The following is an 11,456-nucleotide window of genomic DNA, read 5'->3' as shown; positions in this document are numbered from 1 at the left end:
CGACAGTGGAAACCCAACCCGTGCCGAGCCGCACCATGCCGTCCCGTACTGAGCCGTACCGAGCCGAGTCGTACCACGCAGTGGAAAAGCGCCATATTTGTACTGTTCTTATTAATGTTGAACTGAAAATCTGATTTCTTAAGAATTCCGCTCATCTTCATTTTACTTTAACAGTAACAACACTTGAGCTACATGAACTCAGCATGTTTGTGTAAAACCTGATGAATCATGTTTTCAACAAGATTTAAGATTCCTAACAAGTTCTGTTGAGGAACTTTGGAGACCATACTGAAAATATGGCATTTAAAAAAAAAATTTCTAAAGGGGATTCAAATTCTTGAATGCTCCTCAGTGTGTATCAAACATCATCCAAGTTCGCTCTCTTTGTCTCGACTCACCTCATCACATTCTTCTCCAAAACCAACAGGCCTCGAAATGGCATCAGAAATCTCCTGTGCCAACTCTTGCTGCTCTGTGATGTCCTGCATGAGGTCGTCCACTTTGTCTATATCCCTAACACAATAAAAAACATCAAATCGATGTATATTTTTGCACATCACTAACTGCATTCTGTGATACAGATTCAATAGGAAATTTTACTCGGGTATCTTACATATTTTCATGGGCAAGTGTCGCATAGGTGTAGCTCCCCAACCAACATCACTGAAACCGACGACAGGTGGGGAGCGAGAGGAGAGAAGCTTTCTTTTAAAAGTTATAGGACACACATATGATCCCGATCACATAAAGGCTCGGTTTTAAATACATACCTCGTTTGTTTTTCGTGCCGTTTTTCTTTGCTGTTATTAGTTCCGCATTAATCTTTTGCTCTAAGTACTCTTGTTTCTTGGTTAACATCTCTTCTGTCTCACGGAGTTTCTGGATCGCTTCTTGTGGGCTTGGGCCTTTGCCTCCTTTCCCCCCACCGCCAAACAGTTTGCCGAATACGGACATATTGTTTTATATTACGCGAAACTAAAAAAAAAAATCCCTCCGAGTCGGTTTGTCTCTAGACACTACTGATAAGCTCAATCGCTGTTCCGTGTTCAGTTGTTGATTGTCTTACTACTTCCGCCTTCAGGCCCGCTGACGTCATGGGACGCGTCACGGTCATGCCACCAATCAACGCGCAGCTGCTGAGCAGTAAAACTACAACTCATGACCAAACTAATGATTTTTCCTTTTTTTTGTTTGATTATTTAGGCTACCCTTTATGAAGTCTAAATCGAGTTCGTGTTTACTTTAGCGCCAAAGAAGATGTTTTAAATCAACTTAGCCTGTTGGATTTATGTACGTTTTAAGGAAACGTTTTGTTTTACAAGAGGCCTTGGCCAAATTTAGGTCATGATCTAGTTAATGAAGAATGAAGATATTCATGGTTAAGTGAAACTATTTAATAGAAAGCATTTAAATACTGAAATACATAAATCTCTCAAAATACAGTAGGCAAGAATATCTCAATCCATAAAACGATTAAAAACGTTTAAAACTCTCTAAACTTCTGGCTACATGGATCGACCCCCCCAACGAAATGTAATTTAATTTGTCTTATAATTTGCTTTACATGTTTTGGTGTTATTTAACTTTTATTTATTTAATTTTTTTATTATTACTGTTCTTGTGTTTATGATATGCTGTTTGGATTTATTGTTCATGTGTTTAACAGTGGATTGCTGACAATGCCTGTTTGTTATTTGAAGGTTTAATAGTCACAAAAAAATGGCATTAGCTTATTATAATCATTCACTCATATGTATGAATTTTGTTATACTGAAATTATCTATAGACATCTTTTTAATAACTTTTATGTGTTGTAATGTTATTTGCCAGAGTGTATCATACTGTAAGATTGTTCAGTGCCACTTTGTCTGAGTGATTATGCAGAAGGGATGAGCGCCGTTTTGTGTGGGTACAAGTTTGTATTTAGAGAACAGGATGTAGAAAAAAAAACAACTTTGTTCCTAACCAGTATTACAAGAGTGACACACTCTCAAGTGTGTGCAAGACTTCATTTTCAGTAACCTACCTATTCTGCCGGTAAATGTACACTTCATTATTTCATCTTTTCCCCATATTAGCCTACTTTTAGTAGCCTGTAATTTTTGTATTTCAATAAATAAGACGAAAGATTAACTTGCCTTTATCTTGACTTTCTGGAAAAAAAAAAGAAGTGAGAAATACTGAAATTTCATAAAATGTTGCATACTTTGCACATTTCATTACAGTACATTGTTCACTGACCTGGGTTGTATTTAACCCAGCATTTTTTAGAGTGCATTTGCACTTCCTGTGTATTGTATTTCTCACCCTCCATATTGTTATGTGTATATCATGTGTTTTGTGTGTTTAGTATGTTTATATTTATAACTATTTATTTTGTTACCTACTTGTTTAAACGATGTGTGGAATACTGTCAATCAATATACTGCTGAAATGATGCATGCATCTTCGACAGCTGGCATTTTAGACAGCAGTTTACTCAGGATCCATGCAATGATAGCATTGAGAGATTATCAGAAAGCCAAAAAAAACGAAAGACAGACTGCTTAATACATATCGATATTTAATGTAGCCAACTACAGCACAGTATAACCACATCCTTGTTCCCCGTAGTTGATCTTTTTTTTATTTTTATCGTACTTAGCTAGTAATTTGAATAATCGCTGGACAGTGGGCGCTCACAAGAACTATTTTCTTACGCGGAACATCACTGAAAGGCAGTTCTCACTGATGAGTTTTAATTGATATGCAACGGAGCGCGTTACAAATGACAGGTGTTCCTCGGTAATAATTAAACTGACACAAAATCAGTCCCAACGGGGTGGAGCCCGCTTGCAGCTACGCCGAAGGAAATGCTTATGTGCTCCACATTACACCAGGTAACTGTAACTAACGTTGTTTCCTCAGAGGGGTTCATGTTTTAATAATAAACTTTTAGCTATTTTTAGTTTTTGCCCATCAGTCACAGTTGCTGGCGTGTGTGCCCAATAACGATTCACAGATAGGGTCTGTTCAAATATATAAATAACGCATATGCACGTGAAATTGAGCACGGAGCATCAAATCGTGTTATGTTCTTTTTCGCGTTTAGTTTGCATAATAGGATTAGGTGTTATGGTCCCAATATTCAGTATATTTAGCCGTACCATAGAGAACATTGTCCCTTCACTGTGAGCAGAACACAGCGAGACGCAGCATTTGTTACGCTCTGAGTTTGGGTCATGGCCTAATCTATGTCCGTGGTACTTGCCTCAGTACCCAATAATCAGTCGTGACTTTACAATTGCTTTATGCGTGACTGGGGAACAATAAGAAAAGGACTAGTATGGTAAGATGGATAGATGAAGATGGTACAATTCTTCGCTGCAGTCATTGGGTGGGGATCCTTGATGTTTTGATGGTATGTAATGCCTGACATGATGTGTACATAACTTTCATGGATGTTGCCAGTGAGACACCTTATCTGATGTCCATCAGATCCCAGTTTCTGTGCGAACTTTAGCCTGGGTGAAAGATGCCTTTTGTTGAGGTGATGTTGCCAATGACCTTTGTATAGTGTTTCCACCAATGCAACACATCATCAGTTGTGTGAAATGAATTGAATCATCAGTTGAATGAATTTTAAAATAATTGAACTGAAAAGTAATTAAAGTGAGCTCGAGGGGATTCCTGTAGTATTTAATCTACTACAATATTGCACCTACTATTACAATGTTTGGTAACACTTCACAGTAAGGTTCCATTTTGTTAACATTAGCGAACAACATTTTAGTTAACAAGAACTAACAATGAAAAATATTAATTTCAACGTTGCTAATGCATTATTAAAATCAAAAGCTGTATCCGTTCATATTATTCAATGGACATGAACTAACAATTAGCCTAACAGTTGTATTTCTATTAATTAAAAAATGTGTCGTATGTATTGCTAATTGTTAAAGTTTAACTAAGAGGGCCTTGAATGTATTGCTAGTTGTCAGTTAAAGTTTAACGAAGACGTCCTTGAAAGTGGGGAAAAATATTTTTTTTTTTTTCGTACTCGAGTTTCTCTGATCATAAGGTACTCTTTTGCAGAGTGCATCTGAAGGATGAATAGCAGTGGACCAGCATACCCATTAGCCTCTCTCTATGTCGGTGACCTTCATCCTGATGTCACTGAGGCCATGCTGTACCAGAAGTTTTCTCCTGCTGGTCAGATCATGTCCATCCGTGTGTGCCGGGATGTCATTACACGGAGATCCCTCGGATATGCTTACATCAACTTCCAGCAGCCTGCTGATGGTGAGCACACTCTTACTAGGGTGTTGCAACAATTGAACTGAGAATGCTTTTTAATTGAAGTTTGGATTAGGAAGAAAGAACTGTGATTTGAATTCAAGTAGAATTCAGATGAAATATACATTTTAATAATGAATTACCCAAACTCTAATGACTACTCTAAATGATTATAGCACTTCTCGAAATAGTGAATCTCACTTGTTTTTTTGTTTTTTTTCCACATCGAAGCGGAATGTGCCCTTGACACAATGAACCATGAAGTCATCAAGGGTCGTCCAATCAGGATCATGTGGTCTCAGCGAGATCCAGGTCTGAGAAAGTCTGGTGTGGGAAACATCTTCATCAAGAACATGGATGAGTCTATTGACAACAAGGCTCTCTATGACACCTTTTCTGCCTTTGGTAACATCTTGTCATGTAAGGTACATCCTTTTTCAGTACTGTGACTTTTAATGATTATTAAAATATCTTAAAGGCAGCTTTATCCAAGTTGATTTAAATAATTTACAAAGAAAGTAACTAATGCATTTTTCATCCTAGGTGGTTTGTGATGAGAATGGCTCAAAGGGTTATGGGTTTGTGCACTTTGAGACCCAAGAAGCAGCCAACAGAGCCATTGAGACCATGAACGGCATGCTTCTGAACGACCGCAAAGTGTAAGTATTGACACCAGTGGTTCTCAACCAGGGGCCTGAGGAACACAATAGGATCTGAGCAAAAGGATTTAATGGATACAATAGTATGTATATATAATCTAATTCAAAATGCTAGAAAAAAAACATGCACACAAAATCAAGGTGTAAACTGAATCATGTCTAACTTTTGTTTTTATCGAAGAACATACAGTTCTTTAATATAGAACATAACGTCTGGAATTATGAAGTGAAACATAGTTAATTATATAAAATTACTTAACCATGTTAATTTAATATAGGCCTGTCAATTAAAAAAAAGTTTGAAAACGAGCAGCTTTGTCATAATTACAACAGGAATATCACAAATATCTTGGTGTATGTGGGATACATCAAACATTTTGTTGGATAACGGTGGGCCTTCAAGTGAAAAAAGCTGAAAACTGATTTTATACAGGGTTTTCTGATAATATTTTGTTAATTTGTGCTTTGAGGTTTGTCCTTGTAAATGATATATGTTTTCTAAATTAAAAATATCAAAAACTTTACACCTTTATTTCAACTGCAGAACTGACATTCTAAATTTTTTCCAGTTTGGCTTTCTTTTTAAGTGTTTATTTCAATTGGCCTATGCAGCTTTGTAGGGCATTTTAAGTCTCGTAAGGAGCGTGAGGCAGAGTTGGGAGCTAAAGCCATGGAGTTTACCAATGTGTACATTAAGAACTTCAGTGAAGATATTGACCATGAGAAACTGAAGAGCATCTTCTCTGAATTTGGTAAGCAGTTTCATATGGAGATTTCTTGTAAAGATATCCTTTGGGAATATACAAGTGTGAAATATGCAGATGAACTTAAAGTATCAGCAGGGGTTTTTAATCTTTGACTTCAGATCTACAATTCGTCAGCAAGCACTTTTCATTAGGAATATTGATTCTGCTTCTTTTAAAGCTGGCTCTGGTTCACAGGTAAGACCCTTAGCGTCTGTGTAATGACTGATGAAAGGGGACGCTCTCGTGGCTTTGGATTTGTCAACTTTGAAAACCACGGAGATGCCAGGAGGGTAAGAAAACATTGTACTTTACATGTCAGTAGATATGGAGACTGAAGTCATTCCTTTTCTCTGTGGTAGGCAGTAACTGAAATGAATGGCAAAGAGCTGAATGGCAGAGTCCTGTATGTGGGCAGAGCTCAGAAAAGACTGGAGAGGCAGGGAGAACTCAAACGCAAGTTTGAGCAAATAAAGCAGGAACGCATACAACGCTACCAGGTACACACATATGCTTACCTGCATGGTAACTTGTATAAATCTGAAAACACAGCCAAAATTCAATATCGTCCTAATCGTATGAGAAGGATTTGCATATGCTCAACTGTGTGTTGATTTTTCAGCAGGAATATTTTGATGCATGCATTTTTTGTTTGATTTTAGGGGGTTAATCTCTATGTAAAAAATCTAGATGACAGCATTGATGATGAGAAACTAAGGAAAGAGTTTGCACCTTATGGAACCATCACCAGTGCAAAGGTAATGTAAATCGCTCAAGAATACACATCTTACTAAATAGCAGCAAGGACAGGACAACAAACTACAAAATACAGTAAAAAGTTTGGTAGGAGTCTAATATACATTTATTTATTTATTTTTATCGGACTTGAAGGTTATTAGTTATGAGGGAGTGATGTCAATTGTATAGTCACAATGCACAACTTTTCTGCTTTAAGTTAATCATGAAATCTTTTTTAAACAGATTTACAAAATTCATCACATTATGTTGGAATATCTGGAATTTTGTATTAATTTGGAAAAAATACATCTTTTCAAAAAGCTATTTAGCCATTATTTTAGAAAACACACATTTGTTTTAGCTCCATTGTGACACACTTTTCAGCATCCAACCAATTCATAATTAATAAATTCCTACACACATTTTTCCATCTCATTTGAGATCCTGCTTCACCCGTGTTTATTAACATAAATGTGAGCCAAAATCATCACAATTAAAAGAACCAAAGACTTAAACTACTTCAGTCTGTGTGCATTGAATTTATTTAATACACAAGTTTCACAATTTGAGTTGAATTACTGAAATTAACTTTTCCACGAGGTTCTAATTTATTGAGATGCACCTGTATATAAACAGCCACTTGTCAAGGCAATATTTAACTAAATAAAATGTGTCCTCAAATAAATCGAACTGAAATTAAGGCAAATTAAAACTATATACACTTTAAATAAGTAAAAACAAATTTTAACTAAAATGAAAATATGAAAATAAAAACAAATAAAAAAATATTGATTAATGAATGGACACTAAAATAATGCTAGTTTTGCCTAAAAATATATTGCATTAAAATGGTAGTTCTTATTGACAAAAAGGGAAATTCTCATAATTGTGCAATGTTACATTGAGATAAACTGAACAAAGTCTTGCTATTGATTTTCTTATATTTTGGATAGGTGATGACAGATGGAGGCCACAGTAGGGGCTTTGGCTTTGTGTGTTTTTCCTCTCCTGAAGAGGCCACGAAGGCTGTGACTGAGATGAATGGCCGTATCGTTAGCACTAAACCACTCTACGTGGCTCTTGCCCAGAGAAAAGAGGAGCGAAAGGCAATCCTCACCAATCAATACATGCAGAGACTAGCCAGCATTCGAGCCATTCCCAGCCCTGCCATACCCACCACCTACCAGCAGAGCTCCGGCTACTACATGACCTCTGTGCCGCAAGTGGGTGGAAGGGTTTATATGCATGTGTGGTTTTGAATGATGATTGCATTATCTGCATTACTTCTGCTGTGTGAACTTGCATGCATATCTACATTTCTAGCATCAGGTTCGCTCTTTTTACAACACCGTACCAAACCTGCGGCCTGTGCCACGCTGGACAACTCAAGCACCGAGGACTCAAGGTAAAGATCTATTTACGTAACAATTTAGCAACAATTCTTGTTGGGCTCTGTGAAAAGTAAAAAGAAGAAAAAAAGTCATGCTCTGATTATTCACATGATTTAATGCTTTAAAAGTTAAACCCATTTGACAATACAATTCAATATATGCAGTAGCACTACAGATTTCACGTACTCTATCACATAATACACTGTTGTTCAAAAGTTTGGGGTATTAAGGATTTATGCATTAAATTTATCATACGTAACATGAAAGACATTTACATATAGATATTACACAAAGGCTTTTTAATTTATTTTTTGATCATGTGACACTGAAGACCGGGGTAATGATGCAGAAAATTCAGCTTTGCATCACAGGAATAAATTACATTTTAACATATTTGAATAGAAAACATTTCTTCAATTAATTTTTTTTAATTGTAATAATATTTCACAATATTACTATTTTTCAGTATTTTTGATTAAATAAATGCAGCCTTGGTGAGCATGAGACTTTATTTAAAAACATTGAAAAATCTTACCAACCCCAAACTTAATATTTTCCAATATGCAAAATACTTTCTTTGCCTAAATTTTTCTTCTTGCATATACAATGCAGTACACACAGCTAGTGTTTCACATCTTGTATATGAACCATTTTTTTAATCCTAAACGTAATGAACCTAAAGTTAATTTTTGTGGTCTTTTAAGATGAAGTGAAATTATCCAAAGCTTTCTGATGTATAGATAGATAAACGCTCTGCCCCTCACTACCTTCAAACACGTTATATTTATATTTGTTTTTTTTCAAAATTAAACAAGAATAACTGTTACATGGAATACATTTAAGACAATATTTTGTGTCTTTTTGTTTTTGGTCCTCTCTCTGCCCTTTTGTTTTCCGTCTTTGTGCACTTACTGTAGAGAACTGATTATTAATTGAGGGTGATTCCTGTTACTATGAGCAATACTGTAGTTTTATTACATGCCACTAATGTCATTCAAATACACATTTCCTTTTTTTAACCTCTGTGTGCTGTTGTGTTGTGTGTTTGTTTTGTATTTGTTCATTTCTGTTATTGGCTGCATTAGCTCCATTTACAGCTCAGTTTGTGAGACAAGCGGTGCCCCGCAGGCCCTCTACCACCATCAGCACAGTCCGCCAGGCCTCCACTCAGGTTCCTCACATTATTAACAACACCCAGCGAATGGGTAAGGCTCTGTGTTTATTTTAAACCTACATTGTGGGGTCAAAATGTTCCCACAAGCATAGTAAAACTTGAAATCCACTAAACCGTGGGGACCAGCCAATCCTCACCGTGTTGAAAACGAACTAATAAACATGCTAAGTTAGCCAAATATAAAAACAATGTCAGCAGAAAGTCCCCACAATAATAAAAAAACAAATGTGTGTTGTAAAGGTGTGTATTTGTATACAAGTTCTTTAAAAAAAAATGGGAAATGGGCCTTATGCTTTGTGTATCTCTTGTCTCTCAATTACTTTGAACTATATGTTAAAATGTACAATTATGAGCTAGAGTTGACTAATGTTAGTGTCATCAAGTCAAGTCAGGTTTATTTGTACAGCGCTTTTCACGATACAAATCATTGCAAAGCAACTTTACAGCAAATTAAGTTTCTACAATATTTAGTGGTAGCTTATCTGCAAGTCCTAATGCATCATTTGTATTATCAATGTGAATGTTAAAATCTCCGACAATTAGCGTTTTATCAACAGTAACCAATAGGTCTGAGAGGAGATCTGCAAATTCTTTTAGGAAATCTGTATATGGCCCTGGTGGTCTATACACAGTAGCCAGAGCAAGAGATACGATAGATTTCTTTTGCATATCTGACAGTGTAACATTAAGCATTAGTATTTCGAATGAGTTAAACCTGTATCCTGTCTTCTGAGTAACATTGAGAATATCAGTATATATTGTTGCAACACCGCCGCCACGACCAGTCTGAATGGTCTGTTTCTAGCTGGAATGTGAATCATCTTTTCTTGTTGTACCTGTTTTTCTCTTGACTTAGCCAACATTGGCACACAGACTGCAGGTGGGAGAACTGCAGGAGCCGGAGCTGTAGTCAGAGGAGCCAGTCAATACAAATACTCAGCAGGAGTGCGATATGTGCAGCAGGTCATCAGTGTTCCAGCTCCTGTCATCCACCAGGTAACATGTACATGCACACCTGTATTTTTTTCATTCTGTACTCAAGCTGAACTCGGTCATGGAGCGGCGCTTGCAGCTATGCCATTCGAACCTGGAGCTACTTTAGGGACCGCTTGAAGAGAAATGCAAGGTAGTGTAACGGACTGGTGTAACCGGAAAAAAAAAAAAAGTATGGCTGCTGTTATCTTGCACCAATGATGTCATTTGGAGTCAAAGTCTCCACAGTAGTGATCAATGAGCTGGTGCTTTGGTTCACGTAATTTGGCGGTTTACATGGAGAGGGCGGGGTTTATGCTGCAATTGGTGCATTCAATTCATGAAAGTGAAAGTTGTGTGCCCAAGTATGGTGTCCCATTGTGCTCTGCATTTAACCCATCCAAGTGCACACATCGTGAACACACCCAGAGCAGAGGGCACCTCAGTGGTGGTTATTGAAGGTGGAAGAGAGTGCCGTTCATTCACTCCCCCACCTACAATCCGTGATTCGAACTCCCGACCTTTGGGTTACAAGTCCGACTCTCTAACCCATATGCCACTTTCATGTAGGAAAGATCGTATTTTACATTTTCAGGTTTCATTGGCTGATGAATAAAATGTTTCAGATACCATAATTTAATTGGCTGCTGGACAAAATGTTTCCCGAAACTGCCATGAAACCATTATAACCACGTGCTCGTAATAAACGTCTCCTGACTGATAGAAGTGCCAAACGGAGACTGAAAATCATCGGATCGCTTCAGGACTCACTTGAGTAAACATTCTCTTTTTTTTCAATGCTGCTCTTTGCAAGCCAGTACTTATTACTAGCAGTTGCTCTATTGGAATTACTATTGGAGTAAGACTTAATTTGGGCTAGTAAGTGCAACAAGCTAGCAGAATAGGAAAAGCTTAAATTAAAGGCAGGGTAGGTGATTTGGTTCAAAAACTTTTTTTGTTATGCTGGTTGAAAGTCTCTTCATATCCCAATAGCAATCACTAAGTTAAGTGGTCTAAATTTATTTGTATGTATTTATATCGCCTGTGGAAGGCGTAGGACCATAAAATGTTCGTCCAATCAAAATGTTCGTTCCAAACACTATGATAGGCTGTCCTGCCTGTCTGTCAAATTATATATGCGCATTCCTCTGCGCACCCTGTTTGCGTCGACATGATACGTCATCAGCGTGTTCCAGTGAGAATGAAAAGCATTATTATTGTAATATTATGCGCTTTGTACTGTAATGTTTTCTCACCGGTGAATGAGACCAAGCGGCAACCTTTCAGTCTTTCTTTTGAAACCAACACGTAAGTGACTTAAAGGGCACATATTATGCAAAATCCACTTTTACATGGTGTTTGGACATAAATGTGTGTTGGCAGTATGTGAACACAACTACTCTACAATGATAAAAATCCACCCACTCCTTATTTTTTTGATCCCTATTAAAACAAATCAGTCTCATTAGACAGGCTGTTTTGATTCTCTTAGCATTGTGACGTC

General features: G+C 37.0%; 1 protein-coding gene and 1 pseudogene across 1 annotated transcript in view; one reads left to right on the top strand and one right to left on the bottom strand.

Annotated features, from left to right (window-relative positions):
• The window catches only part of LOC107739645 (charged multivesicular body protein 4c-like), a 7,805-nt pseudogene extending 6,744 nt beyond the window's left edge, over positions 1-1,061 (bottom strand).
• Positions 1,062-2,785: 1,724 nt separating this feature from the next.
• LOC107739647 (embryonic polyadenylate-binding protein B-like) overlaps positions 2,786-11,456 on the top strand; it is a 17,991-nt gene continuing 9,320 nt past the window's right edge. Inside the window, exons 1-12 of the mRNA XM_016551810.1 lie at positions 2,786-2,879; positions 4,075-4,281; positions 4,507-4,700; positions 4,819-4,934; positions 5,547-5,686; positions 5,876-5,970; positions 6,040-6,177; positions 6,340-6,435; positions 7,369-7,638; positions 7,739-7,820; positions 8,892-9,011; positions 9,837-9,976. Coding sequence (XP_016407296.1) covers positions 4,089-4,281; positions 4,507-4,700; positions 4,819-4,934; positions 5,547-5,686; positions 5,876-5,970; positions 6,040-6,177; positions 6,340-6,435; positions 7,369-7,638; positions 7,739-7,820; positions 8,892-9,011; positions 9,837-9,976 — 1,584 coding nt within the window. The 5' untranslated portion in view covers positions 2,786-2,879; positions 4,075-4,088. The remainder of the gene's footprint in view (positions 2,880-4,074; positions 4,282-4,506; positions 4,701-4,818; positions 4,935-5,546; positions 5,687-5,875; positions 5,971-6,039; positions 6,178-6,339; positions 6,436-7,368; positions 7,639-7,738; positions 7,821-8,891; positions 9,012-9,836; positions 9,977-11,456) is intronic.

Source organism: Sinocyclocheilus rhinocerous, unplaced genomic scaffold, assembly GCF_001515625.1.
Source record: "Sinocyclocheilus rhinocerous isolate Xijiao unplaced genomic scaffold, SAMN03320098_v1.1 scaffold1216, whole genome shotgun sequence".
In the NCBI taxonomy this organism is placed as follows: Eukaryota; Metazoa; Chordata; class Actinopteri; order Cypriniformes; family Cyprinidae; genus Sinocyclocheilus; species Sinocyclocheilus rhinocerous.
Note: the sequence above shows the minus strand (reverse complement) of the source record. Positions and strands in the feature narration are given on the sequence as shown.